Source organism: Rutidosis leptorrhynchoides, chromosome 1 (genome assembly GCF_046630445.1).
Source record: "Rutidosis leptorrhynchoides isolate AG116_Rl617_1_P2 chromosome 1, CSIRO_AGI_Rlap_v1, whole genome shotgun sequence".
In the NCBI taxonomy this organism is placed as follows: Eukaryota; Viridiplantae; Streptophyta; class Magnoliopsida; order Asterales; family Asteraceae; genus Rutidosis; species Rutidosis leptorrhynchoides.
In genome coordinates, this window is record NC_092333.1 from 155,265,475 (window position 1) to 155,287,616 (window position 22,142).

General features: G+C 34.5%; 1 protein-coding gene across 1 annotated transcript; it reads right to left on the reverse strand.

The window, feature by feature from the left end:
* Positions 1-3,662: 3,662 nt before the first annotated feature.
* Positions 3,663-6,219, reverse strand: LOC139866452 (thioredoxin-like 1-1, chloroplastic). The gene is made up of 4 exons (XM_071854691.1): positions 5,830-6,219; positions 5,010-5,186; positions 4,497-4,661; positions 3,663-4,139 (listed from the first exon to the last, which is right to left on the reverse strand). Exons 1-4 carry the CDS (start codon positions 6,064-6,066, stop codon positions 3,864-3,866), a joined length of 855 nt encoding a protein of 284 aa, XP_071710792.1. The 5' UTR covers positions 6,067-6,219; the 3' UTR covers positions 3,663-3,863.
* Positions 6,220-22,142: the final 15,923 nt, after the last annotated feature.

The following is a 22,142-nucleotide window of genomic DNA, read 5'->3' on the forward strand; positions in this document are numbered from 1 at the left end:
CTTTTTCATTGACTTTGACCCGACCTAAGTTGACTTTTAATCAAACTTAACCAAATGTTTGTGCAATCATTCTAACATGCTTTTATACTTGTACCTTGCATGAAACATGACAATTTGATTCACATGCTATTATGATCGAGTCTTAACGAGCCATAGGACTAATTGAACATCTTTGACCTATCGTGTTTACCATTATTGATACAACCTATTGTTTAGGTCAAGACTAGCATTGTTCTTTGCACACGTTTACTTGTTGAAGTACTTTACTACTCGTGCACTCAAGGTGAGATCATAGTCCCACTTTTACTCTTTTTGAACTTACATTTGGGATGAGAAAACATAAACATTTCTTTTACTAAGTGAACACAAGTACAGGAAAACAAACATTCTACATACGAGTTTAGAACAAAATCCTCAATTCGATTATCATTAATTACACTTGCCGGGTGTAAGCGAGAACTTATGTTGTATGGATCCATATGGGTTTGACAAACCCTCATTCAAACGGTTCGCTACCGTTTACGAATGAAATATATTTTCGAGAAACAGTGTATGTTCTAGCACTAAGTGATGGGGTTCAATGGAAGGAATGTTAAGCATTGATAATTGGGTGCTCGTGAAACAAACTTTTGGAATGTATTACTATTATCTCGTTGTTGCAAATCTTGTGGTTCACTTGTACTTACTTACTCAAACCTATGATTTCACCAACGTTTTCGTTGACAGATTTCTATGTTTTTCTCAGGTCCTTGAACGATACATGATACATGCTTCCGCTCATTATTTTGATACTTGCATTGGATGTCGAGTATATATGCATACATGGAGCGTCTTTTGGCTACTTTTAAATTGTGTCGCATAAGTTTCATTTGTACTTATAACTTTGTAACGTAACTTGTGGTGGAACTATTCTCGTAAACTTTGAACAATCTTTACATTTGAAATGAATGCGACATATCTTTTGGTCAAACGTTGTTTTAAAGACTTATGACCACGTAACGGGACCTAAGTAGACGGCGCCGTCAATGACGATTTTGCCGGGTCGCTACAACTGATGTACTTCGTTTAAATGTGGGGGATGGCAAAAAAATTAGCTTTTGGCAAGATGTTTGGGTAGGAAGCTCTAACTTAGCTTCACGTTATAAACGATTACATCACCTCGATTCTAGAAAAGAAGATGTTATTGCTGATAAATGGTTCGACGACGCGTGGCATTGGTCATGGACGAGGGAGAATATAGGTAGTCGAAATGAGCAAGCTTTATGTTCTCTCTTACAAGAGATCGGTTCTTGTAATCTCCTGGATCGAGCAGATGCATGGTCATGTTCTATATCGTCTCATGGTTTATTCACAGTAAAGGATGCAAGGATTCACATGGATAATGCGTGGTTTGCTTCAGATTGTGATAAGACTTTATGGTTCAAGTTTGTCCCGCGAAAAGTTAATATCTTTATTTGGCGTTTAAGATTAAATGCTCTTCCCGTTCGTTGGAACCTTTCCGCGAAAGGTATAGATATTGATTCGGTTGTTTGTACGGTGTGTAAAAATGGTGTGGAAACTCGTGATCATTTGTTTTTTGATTGCGTTTTTGCTCAAGATTTATGGCACAGGGTTCGTGTTTGGCTCGGTTGTGCTCTCCCTAGTTGTGTTTCGTGGGATTCTTTCTTGTCTTGGGTTGAAGGGGTTCGATTACTAGCTTCTTCTAAGGAACGGATCATGGCGGTAGTTGTTACTCTCCTATGGTCCATCTGGCGTTTTCGTAACGGTGTTGTTTTCAATGATCCGTTTTGTAGCAAAAGTAGTATGTTTGATGTAATTAGATGTTTTTCTTTTCGTTGGCTTAAAAATAAAGGTCATTCAGTTTCTAACTGGAACTTATGGTTGTCTATCCCGCTGTAATTTTCCCTTAGCGTCTTGCTAGGGTTCGTGTTTTTATAAAATTATTTATTCTTTGGCCGTAAAAAAAAGAGGGTTGATAGTTCGAGTCTATCAAGTAGTGTTGAAGACCTTTTATTGAAAGTCTACTCATCCGAAGTATGCATTGAGTGTGTGTGTCCCAAATGGTGTTTGGCAGTATAAATTGTGGTTTAACATTTTTGGTTAGATTGTTGAATTGTTTGGTTGACAAAAATTGGGTTTGTTTAAATTCTTCTTAAGTGGGAGATTTTGGATGGTGAAGAAGATAAAAACAAGTCAAAATTGGTGTTGCTGAAGAGTCTTCCATATAGGGAGAAATTTTCGCGCATAGGGAGGTGGCTCCCATATAGGGAGAATTGGACTCACTTAGGGGAAGTGGTCAGAACGTCCTATCCTATAATCTCCCGTATCGGGAAAGTCGTTAGACGGGAAAAAATTAATTTTTTTACTCTGATTCGTCTTTCTTTTGCACTGTAAATAGATCATGTAACCTATATACTTAGTGCACGAAATTTATCAATAAAATACTTTCTAGTTTGATCTGTGGATTAAAGTGATCATATCGATTACATATAACTACGTTATATCTTGTTCTTTAATTCTCGCGTTCTTATTTTCGTTTGTCGTTCTGGGTGAGTAATTTTGTTAAATCACTTGCGTTGTTTAAGTCCTAAAAATCCTTATAATAATTTAGTTTAGAGTAATTTAGCATAAATGCAGTAAATTGTTGGCTTCAGTGAATTATGAAATATTGTTTATTGGAGCTCAAAACGTGGGAGAGATTGATTGTGATGAATAGCTATATAAATACCCCCCATTGACACTCATTTTTAGACCTCTCTTTCTTCACCATTTCTTTAGTCTCAACTTTCTTCTTTGTTACAAGGATATAATTAAGTTCACCCATGGCCTAACATGGTGGTTGCAGAAATGTTGGGATGCAGCCAAGGATGACTTGCCGACAATCATCATCAATCCAATAGCCATGCATCATGCATGGGTCATTCGTTTCCATTCGATCGGCAAGTTGTCTTTGGCTACATTCTTCCTTTTGTTACTCATGTTAGGCTCTTATTGGGTGATATATAACATGCAATGTTCCTCATATTCTTGAACCATGTTATTTGCATTTATGGTTGGGTAAATGGGTTGAGGTTACAAATGCATTTAACTTATAAAGTCTAAAGTAGATAGGTAATGTGTATTTTTGTTAGATGTTGCATACATTTTTAGTGACTTAGATGAGCGTCCTAGCTATTTGTTCAAAGCTATCAACGTCAATATAAGTAATTTTTGTGAGTATCAAAATGAGTCAAGTTGGGTCGACCCGAAACACTTATGTATAGCTTATTATTCACCTTTTGAAATGATCAAGTTAACAATTTAGAAGTGGATTAAATATTAAATGAATACAATGAAGGTAGATAAGCTGTTAATTAATTGGAACAACTTATAAAGCACATATAATCTTTTTCTTGTTCTAGAGTCTTACTAGATACGGAGTAGTTTTTAATATATTTCATTGGTTTGCTCGAGTCAATAAGTCGCCTCGTGGCCATTGCCGCAAAGTGATGGTCGTCTTGAGATTAAGATTAGTCGAGTCGTAAAGCGGGTCAGAAGCACAGGTACACCAAAAAAAAAAAAAAAAAAAAAAAAAAAGTTAGTAAGCTCATACACCTTAAAAAAAAGCTTCTTTTTTTGTTCAAATTCAATAAGACTCCGGGCTGTAAAAACAAGTTTACCCAAGCTTAATTTTCAGAGTTTACCTGTTAGATATGTTATAAACATACTACACACTAGACACAAATTTAGGCTTCTAAGAATTGTGGTCACACTTTGCTACTTTTGTATTATTTACACAAGAAAAACATAAACAAAATAGTACAAATTAGGTGCCCTGTACAAACACTAACATTTCACATACAAACACTTGATAATAATACATCTCATCTACCAGAAGACACCAAGTTTTTATCTTTATTGTCTTCTTGTATTTCCGATGTTGACTTTAAGGGACGAGGTAGCGGAAGAGGATGACTTGGTTCGGGTAACGAACCTGCTACAGCCACATACGGTTGCAGGTCGGGTTTTGGGGTATAAACAAACGAAAGATCCCGGTTCGCACCAAGTGCTACCAATTCCTTTTCTTCCAAACCTTTCGGAGGGCCTAAACCGCATCGATCAGGCTTGTGTTTTGCCAATGCATCTTTAAATTTCTTGATCTGTATCATCATAAATCCTTGGGTTAAAGAATGGTCATAAATCTATTATGATTTTCTAATTTATAAAAGGTAAAAGGTATAACTTGTCAAAAATTTAAAAAATGCTTATACCTAAGTTGTTTAGTCAACCAAAAAAAATGGATTTTCATTTTAGTAAAATAACTTTCATAATTACTACATACGTTCGTCGCTACATTTTTGAAATGATAACAAAATTGACGGGTCAATCGAACCAGACCCAACCCATTATGCCTCAACACAGTAAGATGACATGCCCATTTAGACCCATTACCCAACTAGCCACCTCAAGTGTAACCATTACTAATAGAAGAGAAAATAAAGGAATATGACACGAACCGTAGCATTTGTACAGCTGAAGCTACAAAGACGACCTTCAGCCCCTCTATAAAACCGAAAGAATGGAAGAACGTGAACACCGAGGCTGTAACACATGGATTTGTGATCCTCATAGTTCACTTGCAAAAACTGTACATCTGGATTCATCTCTGCTAATTGACATATCTGCAACACCCGAAAGTTGTATATCTTAGAAAATGGTAGATGTGGTAAAATGGGCGGGTTGGAAGGTTTTGTAAAGGGTTGTCAAAACATGAAATTTTAATACCGTAAATGATATACAAAATATATAGCATTTCACCAATCATTTGAGTTTGTGTGTTAAAAATATACCCTTTAGGAAACTTTCAATCTGTTTGACTCGTTACCATGAGCTAAAGTTTCAGATTTGACTCATTTGACCGAATAGAAATACAACATATATAACCCGACTAGACCGAGGAAAAATATCGATTCGCCTATGAATAAAAGATCAAATTAAAAAAGAAAAAAAGATTTGATTTTGAGACATACCTTAGGATGAAGAGCTTTGCAGCCTCCACAACCAGGCGAAAAGAAATCAACGACGACTAACTGATCGCCTGCCTGCGAAAGAGATTCGACGAGATCTTCTGCACCGGTTATTTCCTTCATGTTCGGTTGAAGACCTTTATCCCACCATCTTAAATATTTCCCAATACTAATACTCATCTGTTTCATCCCAATTACAACAACCATGAGTTAAGTAACTTTAACTACCACTAATTGCAAGAAATAAATCAACATAGTAATTATGCTTCAACAATTTGATCTTTCAATCACATATATCATGAATTCTAGTACTGTAGGTCTGTAGCATGAATCAAGTCGTCTTCCTAAAAGAATTTAAAATCTAGATCCATAAAATACATCATCAAGAAACTAAATAAATTGCATAAAGAACAGCATCAAGAAAGATCATAAAGTCCCTTCCTTTTTAATTTTCTTGAACATAGTCAAACACTAAATACCTATTTTGTACTTATTAGCTTATACCTGGTTGCAACATCAAACTCATCTTTTATTAACTACATAAGAACATATGAATATGATATTATACAAATAATTCATAGGGCATAAACCAAATAAGAAACAAAAAAACAATAAAAAGCCCAAATCTTGATGACAATATAATGCTAAAAATTATAAATTCAAATAATCAAGATGACATCCAATCACATAAATTTCAGACAAATTAATCACATAAATTTCAGACAAATTAATCACATAAATTTCAGACAAATTGCTTAATTACTTGTAAAATCGAATTAATAAATATGGGTAATAGCTGAAATAAAAAATAAAAAATACAAACCTTAGCATCAGAAGCAGCAGCCAGTTGGGAACCAGCTCTTTTTTCTTGACCTCTCATAGCCACCGGCCGGCCAAAAAATTCACCGCCGGCCGATGAACGGACGGTTAAAGATGACCCCAAATTTGAAAAAGCAGGCATCTTTATCATACCCACCGACAATTTATCCAATTTATTACACAACAAACCATGATTATTACACGCAGAAAGCATGTAATCATTACTCATAAGTTTAGCCATATGTTCAATTATTGATCTTTCCCCAAATCAAACATAAACTTTGTATAATTTCAGATGTAAAATGAAGAATTGAATAAAGGGTTTTTGGATTGATTTTAGTCAAAAGTCTTTTTTTTTATTGCTTATTTTTGTGATGTGTGTTTTATGACAATACGTATAAGAGTAAAAAGTGGTTTTTGAAATTGGGATTGAAGAAATTGTGGGGTCATTATTTTTTCTTTTTTGGATTAAAATTTCTCTTTTGTTTTGGATCATGCTTTTTCCTAGTCATATTTGCATCGGATAACATGATCCAACGGTGGATAAATTTGATAATAGTACATGACAGGTGGATGAGTCCTCTGTTATTATATAATACCCCCTGTGTTAACATGATATGCAATTTAAGTCCTCAAATGTTAGAATTTAGTTTGTTTAAATTGTATGTTTTAGATAAGAACATTTTGCAAGTCACTGGAGTCATGATTGTTGGAAAATCGTGTGTACTTTTAAATCAGATTAATGCAGCGGATAGTTAAAATAATAAACAATTATTATTTTATAAACCATTTATAAAATTAAATATTCATATATTTAAATTTAATAAAACATGTACATGATTCACGATCTCAAAGATCCAGTTACACCACTAATAATTGTCAAAATATGTAATTCACAAAGTGAGTAAACGATATACCTTTCTTGAAGAAACTGATTGAAGGAGAGAAACCTACGATCAAAAATATGACCGTCTCTTAGGATAGTCCACACTACACTTCAAACAACGTCAATGGATGCTAGTCCAAACCCAAGTAATAATTAATCAACCTTTGATTAATATTATGAATCCAAAATGATACTCCGTATGAAACAATGTTATTTTTTCTTACTTCCTCTCTTTTCAATTCTCTCGTCCATAGATATAATATGAAGTAAAGTAAAAGTATCAATCAATTTGGATCACGGATATATTTTCCTTTTTGAAAGTCGTATTTATGATTTACGCGTTTTAACTTCTTTTGTAATTTTCTTTTTCAAAGTCGTATTTCTCAAATACTTTAGGGGTATATTATGTAACTTATAATTAATAATTTCTATCGCTTTCATGTGAATAGTAAATTAATTAATTTCGTTTTATTTATTATTCATATAAATAGTAAATGAATTAATTTCGATTTACTATTTTGTTACTTGAGTAATATATATACATCATATATATATTTTATTTGACGTCTCGGTGTATATGTGTGTGACCCAGAAGGCTCAAATGAAGTTGGCCATATAGTTATATGTTGTACCTTGCACATTAATCCTACAGACTCCCACTTGTGCATGGCACAACACCTAGTAACTATACAAAAAATGGTAAGCGTCTAGCAACACGTCATTGTCCCAAAATTCATGTGAGGGTAGTTTCTCGAAACTGTTTATGGTAAGTTTTAAATGTCATTCGTCCTTTTGTTTCAGATACTTTAGTTAAACTTGAGATATGGATCATCGGTCATTCTCATTTGTTTAACAATTTTGTTTCTCGATCTTAGTACTGAATTAGATCACCAAACTAATTAAGTATCATCTTAATTACATCTGGGTGCGGCCACACAAATATCTTATTCATTCATCGAGGAGCTCAAAAAGTATCTAACTCCAAACATTTTAGAGGAATAAATCCTATATTGCATACACGTGTCTATCACGAGCTTTACATTATACCTAATAATGACCTTTATGAAATGTCCCGTTCTTATTGATTAAAAACGTTCCATATTAATTGATTTCGTTGCGAGGTTTTGACCTCTATATGAGACGTTTTTCAAAGACTGCATTCATTTTAAAACAAACCATAACCTTTATTTCATCAATAAAGGTTTAAAAAGCTTTACGTAGATTATCAAATAATGATAATCTAAAATATCCTGTTTACACACGACCATTACCTAATGGTTTACAATACAAATATGTTACAACAAAATAAGTTTCTTGAATGCAGTTTTTACACAATATCATACAAGCATGGACTCCAAATCTCGTCCTTATTTAAGTATGCGACAGCGGAAGCTCTTAATAATCACCTGAGAATAAACATGCTTAAAATGTCAACAAAAATGTTGGTGAGTTATAGGTTTAACCTATATATACCAAATCATAATAATAGACCACAAGATTTCATATTTCAATACACATCCCATACATAGAGATAAAAATCATTCATATGGTGAACCCCTGGTAACCGACAATAACAAGATGCATATATAAGAATATCCCCATCATTCCGGGACACCCTTCGGATATGATATAATTTCGAAGTACTAAAGCATCCGGTACTTTGGATGGAGTTTGTTAGGCCCAATAGATCTATCTTTAGGATTCGCGTCAATTAGGGTGTCTGTTCCCTAATTCTTAGATTACCAGACTTAATAAAAAGGGGCATATTCGATTTCGATAATTCAACCATAGAATGTAGTTTCACGTACTTGTGTCTATTTTGTAAATCATTTATAAAACCTGCATGTATTCTCATCCCAAAAATATTAGATTTTAAAAGTGGGACTATAACTCACTTTCACAGATTTTTACTTCGTCGAGAAGTAAGACTTGGCCACTGTTGATTCACGAACCTATAACAATATATACATATATATTAAAGTATGTTCAAAATATATTTACAACACTTTTAATATATTTTGATGTTTTAAGTTTATTAAGTCAGCTGTCCTCGTTAGTAACCTACAACTAGTTGTCCACAGTTAGATGTACAGAAATAAATCAATAAATATTATCTTGAATCAATCCACGACCCAGTGTATACGTATCTCAGTATTGATCACAACTCAAACTATATATATTTTGGAATCAACCTCAACCCTGTATAGCTAACTCCAACATTCACATATAGAGTGTCTATGGTTGTTCCGAAATATATATAGATGTGTCGACATGATAGGTCGAAACATTGTATACGTGTCTATGGTATCTCAAGATTACATAATATACAATACAAGTTGATTAAGTTATGGTTGGAATAGATTTGTTACCAATTTTCACGTAGCTAAAATGATAAAAATTATCCAATCTTGTTTTACCCATAACTTCTTCATTTTAAATCCGTTTTGAATGAATCAAATTGCTATGGTTTCATATTGAACTTTATTTTATGAATCTACACAGAAAAAGTATAGGTTTATAGTCGGAAAAATAAGTTACAAGTCGTTTTTGTACAGGTAGTCATTTCAGTCGAAAGAACGACGTCTAGATGACCATTTTAGAAAACATACTTCCACTTTGAGTTTAACCATAATTTTTGGATATAGTTTCATGTTCATAATAAAAATCATTTTCTCAGAATAACAACTTTTAAATCAAAGTTTATCATAGTTTTTAATTAACTAACCCAAAACAGCCCGCGGTGTTACTACGACGGCGTAAATCCGGTTTTACGGTGTTTTTCGTGGTTCCAGGTTTTAAATCATTAAGTTAGCATATCATATAGATATAGAACATGTGTTTAGTTAATTTTAAAAGTCAAGTTAGAAGGATTAACTTTTGTTTGCGAACAAGTTTAGAATTAACTAAACTATGTTCTAGTGATTACGAGTTTAAACCTTCGAATAAGATAGTTTTATATATATGAATCGAATGATGTTATGAACATCATTACTACCTCAAGTTTAGTAGGTAAACCTACTGGAAGTGAAAAGAAATGATCTAGCTTCAAAGGATCTTGGATGGCTTGAAAGTTCTTGAAGTAGGATCATGACACAAAAACAAGTTCAAGTAAGATTTTTGCTCGAATTAAGATAGTTTATAGTTATAGAAATTGAATCAAAGTTTGAATATGAATATTACCTTGAATAAGAAAGATAACCTACTGTATATAACAAAGGTTTCTTGATCTTAGATGATTACTTGGAATGGATTAGGAAGCTTGGAAGTAAATTAGTAAACTTGAAGGGATTTTTGAAGTATTCTTGAAGTGTTCTTCCTATGATGATTATAGCTTGATTCTTGAAGTGATTTTTGATGAAGATGATGATTAACTACTGGAAAAATACGTTCATAATAGTGTGGGTGTGTTGAGAGAGAATTAGAAAGAGATTTGGAAGTGAAATGGAGTGAATGATGAGTGTTAATTGGTGAGTGGTGAGTGGGGTTAAAAGGAGTTCTAGTTAGTTGACTAGCTCATGGTAGAAGTTAAAATTGATTAGTCATACATGACATAATCAAGAGTGGAATCCCATGCTAGTTCCTATTGGTATATACCCATAGTAAGTACGTTTTGAAGCTGTGTATAATACGGGTAAGAATACGACTAGAATTCTTGATGAAAGAAAAGAATGGGAAAGTAACTGTAACCATTTTCGTTAAGTATGAGTGTTTTGATATATGTCTTGAAGTCTTCCAAAAGTATTTTAATACATCTAAATACACTACATGTATATACATTTTAACGGAGTCGTTAAGTCATCGTTAGTCGTTACATGTAAGTGTTGTTTTGAAACCTTTAAGTTAACGATCTCAATTAATGTTGTTAACCCATTGTTTATTATATCTAATGAGATGTTAAATTATTATATTATCATAATATTATGATATATTAATATATCTTAATATGATATATATACATTTAAATGTCGTTACAACGATAATCGTTACATATATGTCTCGTTTCGAAATCCTTAAGTTAGTAGTCTTGTTTATATGTATATAACTCATTATTAATATACTTATGGAGATACTTACTTATCATAATCTCATGTTAACCATATGTATATCCATATATATATCGTCAAGTCGTTTTTACAAGTTTTAACGTTCGTGAATCGCCGGTCAACTTGGGTGGTCAATTGTCTATATGAAACATATTTCAATTAATCAAGTCTTAACAAGTTTGATTGCTTAACGTGTTGGAAACATTTAATCATGTAAATATCAATCTCAATTAATATATATAAACATGGAAAAGTTCGGGTCACTACAGTACCTACCCGTTAAATAAATTTCGTCCCGAAATTTTAAGCTGTTGAAGGTGTTGATGAATCTTCTGGAAATAGATGCGGGTATTTCTTCTTCATCTGATCTTCACGCTCCCAGGTGAACTCGGGTCCTCTACGAGCATTCCATCGAACCTTAACAATTGGTATCTTGTTTTGCTTAAGTCTTTTAACCTCACGATCCATTATTTCGACGGGTTCTTCGATGAATTGGAGTTTTTCGTTGATTTGGATTTCATCTAACGGAATAGTGAGATCTTCTTTAGCAAAACATTTCTTCAAATTCGAGACGTGGAAAGTGTTATGTACAGCCGCGAGTTGTTGAGGTAACTCTAGTCGGTAAGCTACTGGTCCGACACGATCAATAATCTTGAATGGTCCAATATACCTTGGATTTAATTTCCCTCGTTTACCAAATCGAACAACGCCTTTCCAAGGTGCAACTTTAAGCATGACCATCTCTCCAATTTCAAATTCTATATCTTTTCTTTTAATGTCAGCGTAGCTCTTTTGTCGATTTTGGGCAGTTTTCAACCGTTGTTGAATTTGGATGATCTTCTCGGTAGTTTCTTGTATAATCTCCGGACCCGTAATCTGTCTATCCCCCACTTCACTCCAACAAATCGGAGACCTGCACTTTCTACCATAAAGTGCTTCAAACGGCGCCATCTCAATGCTTGAATGGTAGCTGTTGTTGTAGGAAAATTCTGCTAACGGTAGATGTCGATCCCAACTGTTTCCGAAATCAATAACACATGCTCGTAGCATGTCTTCAAGCGTTTGTATCGTCCTTTCGCTCTGCCCATCGGTTTGTGGATGATAGGCAGTACTCATGTCTAGACGAGTTCCTAATGCTTGCTGTAATGTCTGCCAGAATCTTGAAATAAATCTGCCATCCCTATCAGAGATAATAGAGATTGGTATTCCATGTCTGGAGACGACTTCCTTCAAATACAGTCGTGCTAACTTCTCCATCTTGTCATCTTCTCTTATTGGCAGGAAGTGTGCTGATTTGGTAAGACGATCAACTATTACCCAAATAGTATCAAAACCACTTGCAGTCCTTGGCAATTTAGTGATGAAATCCATGGTAATGTTTTCCCATTTCCATTCCGGGATTTCGGGTTGTTGAAGTAGACCTGATGGTTTCTGATGCTCAGCTTTGACCTTAGAACACGTCAAACATTCTCCTACATATTTAGCAACATCGGCTTTCATACCCGGCCACCAAAAATGTTTCTTGAGATCCTTGTACATCTTCCCCGTTCCAGGATGTATTGAGTATCTGGTTTTATGAGCTTCTCTAAGTACCATTTCTCTCATATCTCCAAATTTTGGTACCCAAATCCTTTCAGCCCTATACCGGGTTCCGTCTTCCCGAATATTAAGATGCTTCTCCGATCCTTTGGGTATTTCATCCTTTAAATTTCCTTCTTTTAAAACTCCTTGTTGCGCCTCCTTTATTTGAGTAGTAAGGTTATTATGAATCATTATATTCATAGATTTTACTCGAATGGGTTCTCTGTCCTTCCTGCTCAAGGCATCGGCTACCACATTTGCCTTTCCCGGGTGGTAACGAATCTCAAAGTCGTAATCATTCAATAATTCAATCCACCTACGCTGCCTCATATTCAGTTGTTTCTGATTAAATATGTGTTGAAGACTTTTGTGGTCGGTATATATAATACTTTTGACCCCATATAAGTAGTGCCTCCAAGTCTTTAATGCAAAAACAACCGCACCTAATTCCAAATCATGCGTCGTATAATTTTGTTCGTGAATCTTCAATTGTCTAGACGCATAAGCAATCACCTTCGTTCGTTGCATTAATACACAACCGAGACCTTGCTTTGATGCGTCACAATAAATCACAAAATCATCATTCCCTTCAGGCAATGACAATATAGGTGCCGTAGTTAGCTTTTTCTTCAATAACTGAAACGCTTTCTCTTGTTCATCATTCCATTCAAATTTCTTCCCTTTATGCGTTAATGCAGTCAAGGGTTTTGCTATTCTGGAAAAGTCTTGGATGAACCTTCTGTAGTAACCAGCTAGTCCTAAAAACTGGCGTACGTGTTTCGGAGTTTTCGGTGTTTCCCACTTTTCAACAGTTTCTATCTTTGCTGGATCCACCTTAATACCTTCTTTGTTCACTATGTGACCGAGGAATTGAACTTCTTCCAACCAAAATGCACACTTTGAAAACTTAGCGTACAATTTTTCCTTCCTCAATACTTCTAACACCTTTCTCAAATGTTCACCGTGTTCTTGGTCATTCTTTGAGTAAATAAGTATGTCATCAATGAAAACGATGACAAACTTGTCAAGGTATGGTCCACACACTCGGTTCATAAGGTCCATGAACACAGCTGGTGCATTAGTTAAACCAAACGGCATGACCATAAACTCGTAATGACCGTAACGTGTTCTGAAAGCAGTCTTTGGAATATCATCTTCTTTCACCCGCATTTGATGATACCCGGAACGTAAGTCAATCTTTGAATAAACAGACGAGCCTTGTAGTTGATCAAATAAGTCGTCGATTCTCGGTAGTGGGTAGCGGTTCTTGATGGTAAGTTTGTTCAACTCTCGGTAGTCGATACACAACCTGAATGTACCATCTTTCTTCTTGACAAACAAAACAGGAGCTCCCCACGGTGATGTGCTTGGTCGAATGAAACCACGCTCTAAAAGTTCTTGTAATTGGCTTTGCAGTTCTTTCATCTCGCTGGGTGCAAGTCTGTAAGGAGCACGAGCTATTGGTGCAGCTCCTGGTACAAGATCTATTTGAAATTCAACGGATCGATGTGGGGGTAATCCCGGTAATTCTTTCGGAAATACATCGGGAAATTCTTTTGCAATGGGAACATCATTGATGCTCTTTTCTTCAGTTTGTACTTTCTCGACGTGTGCTAGAACAGCATAGCAACCTTTTCTTATTAGTTTTTGTGCCTTCAAATTACTAATAAGATGTAGCTTCATGTTGCCCTTTTCTCCGTACACCATTAAGGGTTTTCCTTTTTCTCGTATAATGCGAATTGCATTTTTGTAACAGACGATCTCTGCTTTCACTTCTTTCAACCAGTCCATACCGATTATCACATCAAAACTCCCTAACTCTACTGGTATCAAATCAATCTTAAATGTTTCGCTAACCAGTTTAATTTCTCGATTCCGACATATATTATCTGCTGAAATTAATTTACCATTTGCTAATTCGAGTAAAAATTTACTATCCAAAGGCGTCAATGGACAACTTAATTTAGCACAAAAATCTCTACTCATATAGCTTCTATCCGCACCCGAATCAAATAAAACGTAAGCAGATTTATTGTCAATAAGAAACGTACCCGTAACAAGCTCCGGGTCTTCCTGTGCCTCTGCCGCATTAATATTGAAAACTCTTCCACGACCTTGTCCATTCGTGTTCTCCTGGTTCGGGCAATTTCTAATAATGTGGCCCGGTTTTCCACATTTATAACAAACTACATTGGCATAACTTGCTCCGACACTACTTGCTCCGCCATTACTCGTTCCGACACCATTTGTTCCTTTCGTTCTATTAACCCCTGGTCCGTAGACCTCACACTTCGCCGCGCTATGACCATTTCTTTTACACTTGTTGCAAAATTTGGTGCAGAACCCCGAGTGATTCTTTTCACACCTTTGGCATAGCTGCTTCTGATTGTTGTTGTTGTTGCGGTTATTATTGTTGTTAGGATGATTGTTGTAGTTGCTGTTGTTGTTGTTGTTGTTGTTGTTGGGCCGTTTGTTGTAGTTGCGATTGTTGGGATAATTGTTGCGATTATTGTTGTAATTGCTGTTGTTGCTGTATTGGCGATTCTTATCACCGTTTTCCTCCCACTTTCTTTTGACTTGCTTCACATTGGCCTCTTCAGCAGTCTGTTCTTTAATTCTTTCTTCAATCTGGTTCACTAGTTTGTGAGCCATTCTACATGCCTGTTGTATGGAGGCGGACTCGTGTGAACTTATATCTTCTTGGATTCTTTCTGGTAATCCTTTCACAAACGCGTCGATCTTCTCTTCCTCATCTTCGAATGCTCCCGGACACAATAGGCACAATTCTGTGAATCGTCTTTCATACGTGGTAATATCAAATCCTTGGGTTCGTAACCCTCTAAGTTCTGTCTTGAGCTTATTGACCTCGGTTCTGGGACGGTACTTCTCGTTCATCAAGTGCTTGAATGCTGACCACGGTAGTGCGTACGCATCATCTTGTCCCACTTGCTCTAGATAGGTATTCCACCATGTTAACGCAGAACCGGTAAAGGTATGCGTAGCGTACTTCACTTTGTCCTCTTCAGTACACTTACTTATGGCAAACACCGATTCGACCTTCTCGGTCCACCGTTTCAATCCGATCGGTCCTTCGGTTCCATCAAATTCCAAAGGTTTGCAGGCAGTGAATTCTTTGTAGGTGCATCCTACACGATTTCCTGTACTGCCAGATCCAAGGTTATTGTTGGTATATAGCGCAGCCTGTACTGCGGCTATGTTTGAAGCTAGAAAAGTATGGAATTCCTCTTCATTCATATTCACGGTGTGTCGAGTAGTCGGTGCCATTTCCTTCAAAATAGTTAAATGGAACAAGTTAATCATACAGAATATTAAGAGTAGTTAATAGTATTTCGTAGCATAATATGAACTCATTTATAAAAGCTTTTTCTTCATATTAGCGTTTTATAAGTTTAAATTCGGGTAGTACCTACCCGTTAAGTTCATACTTAGTAGCTAATATACAATTCAACTACTACAATTCTATATGAAAAACTGATTGTAATAATATTTCGCGTTCAAACTTTTACACAATATTTTACAAACTTACAATACCGCTTATTTTACATATAGCATGAAATATAGCACACAATAAATTTGATACAAGATGGTTGTGAAGATAATTCTAGCTAGTACACAAGTCGTTCAGCAAAGGCAATAAAGACACGTAATTCATACGTCCAGAAACAAGTCATGCATTCTGGTTTTACTAGGATTACTTCCCATCCTTGGTCTTGTGGAACGTAACCGTTATGGCCGTTGATAAGACAGCGTGTTGTAACGTCGTCAAAGGGACGAGGGTTACGTAATGACCAACAGTCTCGTAATAACCTAAAAACCTCATTTCTTACCCCAATTACCAACTCCGTCACTTGAGGGAACGTTTTGTTTAATAGTTGTAGCCCGATGTTCTTGTTCTCACTTTGGTGAGAAGCGAACATTACTAACCCGTAAGCATAACATGCTTCTTTATGTTGCATGTTAGCCGCTTTTTCTAAATCACGAAGTCCTATATTTGGATATACTGAGTCAAAATAATTTCTTAACCCGTTGCGTAAAATAGCATTTGGGTTCCCCGCAATATATGCGTCAAAGTAAACACATCGTAACTTATGGATTTCCCAATGTGATATCCCCCATCTTCCGAACGAAAGCCTTTTATAAACCAAATCATTCTTGGAACGTTCTTCGAATGTCTTACAAACTGATCTCGCCTTAAATAGTTGTGCCGAGGAATTCTGACCGACTCTAGACAAGATTTCGTCAATCATGTCTCCGGGTAGGTCTCTTAAAATATTGGGTTGTCTATCCATTTTGTGTTTTTATACTGTAAAATAGACAAGAGTTAGATTCATAAAAAAATACTTATTAATACAAGCAATTTTTACATATATCATAAAGCATAAGCACACTATATTACATATATTACACCACACGAATACAACTATCTTATTCCGACTCGCTTGTTTCTTCTTCTTTGGTTTTGGTTCGTTTTCCCAAGTTTCTAGGGATATATGATGTTCCCCTAATACGAGCCGTTATTTTCCACATTGGTTTAGAAAAACCTGGTGGTTTAGAGGTTCCCGGGTCATTGTTACAACTTAAGGACTTCGGGGGTTGACGATACATATAAAGTTCATCGGGGTTGGAATTAGATTTCTCTATTTTTATGCCCTTTCCCTTATTATTTTCTTTTGCCTTTTTAAATTCAGTTGGGGTAATTTCTATAACATCATCGGAATTCTCGTCGGAATCCGATTCATCGGAGAATTGGTAATCCTCCCAATATTTTGCTTCCTTAGCGGAAACACCATTGACCATAATTAACCTTGGTCGGTTGGTTGAGGATTTTCTTTTACTTAACCGTTTTATTATTTCCCCCACCGGTTCTATTTCTTCATCCGGTTCCGATTCTTCTTCCGATTCCGATTCTTCTTCTGGTTCCGACTCTTCTTCCGGTTCCTCTTCGGGAACTTGTGAATCAGTCCACGAATCATTCCAATTTACATTTGACTCTTCATTATTATTAGGTGAGTCAATGAGACTTGTTCTAGAGGTAGACATCTATCACATAATATCAAACGCGTTAAGAGATTAATATATCACATAATATTCACATGTTAAAAATATATAGTTTCCAACAAAATTTGTTAAGCAATCATTTTTCAAGTAAACACGGTCGAAGTCCAGACTCACTAATGCATCCTAACAAACTAGATAAGACACACTAATGCAAAATTCTGGTTCTCTAAGACCATCGCTCGGATACCAACTGAAATGTCCCGTTCTTATTGATTAAAAACGTTCCATATTAATTGATTTCGTTGCGAGGTTTTGACCTCTATATGAGACGTTTTTCAAAGACTGCATTCATTTTAAAACAAACCATAACCTTTATTTCATCAATAAAGGTTTAAAAAGCTTTACGTAGATTATCAAATAATGATAATCTAAAATATCCTGTTTACACACGACCATTACCTAATGGTTTACAATACAAATATGTTACAACAAAATAAGTTTCTTGAATGCAGTTTTTACACAATATCATACAAGCATGGACTCCAAATCTCGTCCTTATTTAAGTATGCGACAGCGGAAGCTCTTAATAATCACCTGAGAATAAACATGCTTAAAATGTCAACAAAAATGTTGGTGAGTTATAGGTTTAACCTATATATACCAAATCATAATAATAGACCACAAGATTTCATATTTCAATACACATCCCATACATAGAGATAAAAATCATTCATATGGTGAACCCCTGGTAACCGACAATAACAAGATGCATATATAAGAATATCCCCATCATTCCGGGACACCCTTCGGATATGATATAATTTCGAAGTACTAAAGCATCCGGTACTTTGGATGGGGTTTGTTAGGCCCAATAGATCTATCTTTAGGATTCGCGTCAATTAGGGTGTCTGTTCCCTAATTCTTAGATTACCAGACTTAATAAAAAGGGGCATATTCGATTTCGATAATTCAACCATAGAATGTAGTTTCACGTACTTGTGTCTATTTTGTAAATCATTTATAAAACCTGCATGTATTCTCATCCCAAAAATATTAGATTTTAAAAGTGGGACTATAACTCACTTTCACAGATTTTTACTTCGTCGAGAAGTAAGACTTGGCCACTGTTGATTCACGAACCTATAACAATATATACATATATATTAAAGTATGTTCAAAATATATTTACAACACTTTTAATATATTTTGATGTTTTAAGTTTATTAAGTCAGCTGTCCTCGTTAGTAACCTACAACTAGTTGTCCACAGTTAGATGTACAGAAATAAATCAATAAATATTATCTTGAATCAATCCACGACCCAGTGTATACGTATCTCAGTATTGATCACAACTCAAACTATATATATTTTGGAATCAACCTCAACCCTGTATAGCTAACTCCAACATTCACATATAGAGTGTCTATGGTTGTTCCGAAATATATATAGATGTGTCGACATGATAGGTCGAAACATTGTATACGTGTCTATGGTATCTCAAGATTACATAATATACAATACAAGTTGATTAAGTTATGGTTGGAATAGATTTGTTACCAATTTTCACGTAGCTAAAATGATAAAAATTATCCAATCTTGTTTTACCCATAACTTCTTCATTTTAAATCCGTTTTGAATGAATCAAATTGCTATGGTTTCATATTGAACTTTATTTTATGAATCTACACAGAAAAAGTATAGGTTTATAGTCGGAAAAATAAGTTACAAGTCGTTTTTGTACAGGTAGTCATTTCAGTCGAAAGAACGACGTCTAGATGACCATTTTAGAAAACATACTTCCACTTTGAGTTTAACCATAATTTTTGGATATAGTTTCATGTTCATAATAAAAATCATTTTCTCAGAATAACAACTTTTAAATCAAAGTTTATCATAGTTTTTAATTAACTAACCCAAAACAGCCCGCGGTGTTACTACGACGGCGTAAATCCGGTTTTACGGTGTTTTTCGTGTTTCCAGGTTTTAAATCATTAAGTTAGCATATCATATAGATATAGAACATGTGTTTAGTTAATTTTAAAAGTCAAGTTAGAAGGATTAACTTTTGTTTGCGAACAAGTTTAGAATTAACTAAACTATGTTCTAGTGATTACGAGTTTAAACCTTCGAATAAGATAGTTTTATATATATGAATCGAATGATGTTATGAACATCATTACTACCTCAAGTTTAGTAGGTAAACCTACTGGAAGTGAAAAGAAATGATCTAGCTTCAAAGGATCTTGGATGGCTTGAAAGTTCTTGAAGTAGGATCATGACACAAAAACAAGTTCAAGTAAGATTTTTGCTCGAATTAAGATAGTTTATAGTTATAGAAATTGAATCAAAGTTTGAATATGAATATTACCTTGAATAAGAAAGATAACCTACTGTATATAACAAAGGTTTCTTGATCTTAGATGATTACTTGGAATGGATTAGGAAGCTTGGAAGTAAATTAGTAAACTTGAAGGGATTTTTGAAGTATTCTTGAAGTGTTCTTCCTATGATGATTATAGCTTGATTCTTGAAGTGATTTTTGATGAAGATGATGATTAACTACTGGAAAAATACGTTCATAATAGTGTGGGTGTGTTGAGAGAGAATTAGAAAGAGATTTGGAAGTGAAATGGAGTGAATGATGAGTGTTAATTGGTGAGTGGTGAGTGGGGTTAAAAGGAGTTCTAGTTAGTTGACTAGCTCATGGTAGAAGTTAAAATTGATTAGTCATACATGACATAATCAAGAGTGGAATCCCATGCTAGTTCCTATTGGTATATACCCATAGTAAGTACGTTTTGAAGCTGTGTATAATACGGGTAAGAATACGACTAGAATTCTTGATGAAAGAAAAGAATGGGAAAGTAACTGTAACCATTTTCGTTAAGTATGAGTGTTTTGATATATGTCTTGAAGTCTTCCAAAAGTATTTTAATACATCTAAATACACTACATGTATATACATTTTAACGGAGTCGTTAAGTCATCGTTAGTCGTTACATGTAAGTGTTGTTTTGAAACCTTTAAGTTAACGATCTCAATTAATGTTGTTAACCCATTGTTTATTATATCTAATGAGATGTTAAATTATTATATTATCATAATATTATGATATATTAATATATCTTAATATGATATATATACATTTAAATGTCGTTACAACGATAATCGTTACATATATGTCTCGTTTCGAAATCCTTAAGTTAGTAGTCTTGTTTATATGTATATAACTCATTATTAATATACTTATGGAGATACTTACTTATCATAATCTCATGTTAACCATATGTATATCCATATATATATCGTTAAGTCGTTTTTACAAGTTTTAACGTTCGTGAATCGCCGGTCAACTTGGGTGGTCAATTGTCTATATGAAACATATTTCAATTAATCAAGTCTTAACAAGTTTGATTGCTTAACGTGTTGGAAACATTTAATCATGTAAATATCAATCTCAATTAATATATATAAACATGGAAAAGTTCGGGTCACTACACTTTATAACAACCTTATTCAGGACAGCGTTTAACCATATCAAAGTACAATGCTACACTCATCAAGACGGGCGTGCATCTCAAGTCTAAGGACACAAAGACATAATCACTAAAAGATTCACTACTGACTACGATCCATGTAGTGACATCTCATTGTTAGGTCATTCCAATATTCATCATCAATGAATACATATGAATTTTGGTCTCAACAAGTTAACTATTCATCATCAATGAATATAACCAAAATTTCACATTAATCTTAATTCATGTTATTCCCATAACATGACTGATTATGGAGATTTTGAATAATCAACAATTATTCATGGATTAAACATGCTAATATAGAACACAGTGATATAAATAAAAACGATCATACCAACTATATATCAATTCTATATAAAACTGCTTAATGTTCCAAAAATATCCAAATATTAAGTTATAAATGAAAAAGATCAGCAGCATAACGAAGTCCAATACTACTAGCATGATCATCATGCTTGTTGTGCATCATGGGCTTCGTGAACGGGTCAGCCACATTATCATTTGTATGAACCTTTAAGAATACTAATATCATTCCTCTTAATGAGTGTAGTTAAACTTTTGAAGAATGTGCCAGATACTTTTATGTACATGTGATTCTTTCAAAAGTATATTAACACTCGAACTATCATAGTACATATTATAGAAGATTAAATGTTGTGTACTACTCTGAGTATAACAACAAACTTCCTTATCCAGACAGCTTTCTGAGCAGCTTCTCAGTCAACAATGTATTCTGCTTTTGTTGTAGATTGTTCAATAGTGCTCTGCCTAGAGCTCTTCCAATCAACTGTTTTGCCCATCATGACAAAGAAACAACGTGACTGGATCGAGAATCATCTTGATCAGTTTGGAAACTAGAATCAGTATAAAACTTAATACTTAACTCTTCTTCCAAACCACCGTAAACTAAGAACATATCATTAGTACTCTGCAAATACTAAAGAATATTCTTAACAACAATCCAATATACTTCACCTGGATTATGTTGACAATGACTCGTCAAACTCAAAACTAATGAAACATCGAGTATAGTACATATCATGGCATACATAATGGATCATATAGCCGAAGCATATGTGATACATTTTATTTGTCTCATCTCGTCTGCTGTGATAGGGCTTTTGAGACTTTCTCAAGGTTATGCCCTTTTGCATTGGCAAAGCTCCATGCTTGAAGTTTTGCATGCTAAATCTCTGTAAGATAATGTATGTACTTTGATTCAAACCAATAAGCCAATTGGATCTATTGT

Coding starts and splice junctions, on each gene's coding strand:
- LOC139866452 (XM_071854691.1), bottom strand. CDS start 6,066: ATGGCTAAACTTATGAGTAATGATTACATGCTTTCTGCGTGTAATAAT. Junction 4,662..5,009: donor GCAAAGCTCTTCATCCTAAG/GTATGTCTCAAA, acceptor CGGGTGTTGCAG/ATATGTCAATTAGCAGAGAT. Junction 4,140..4,496: donor TCAGCTGTACAAATGCTACG/GTTCGTGTCATA, acceptor ATGATGATACAG/ATCAAGAAATTTAAAGATGC.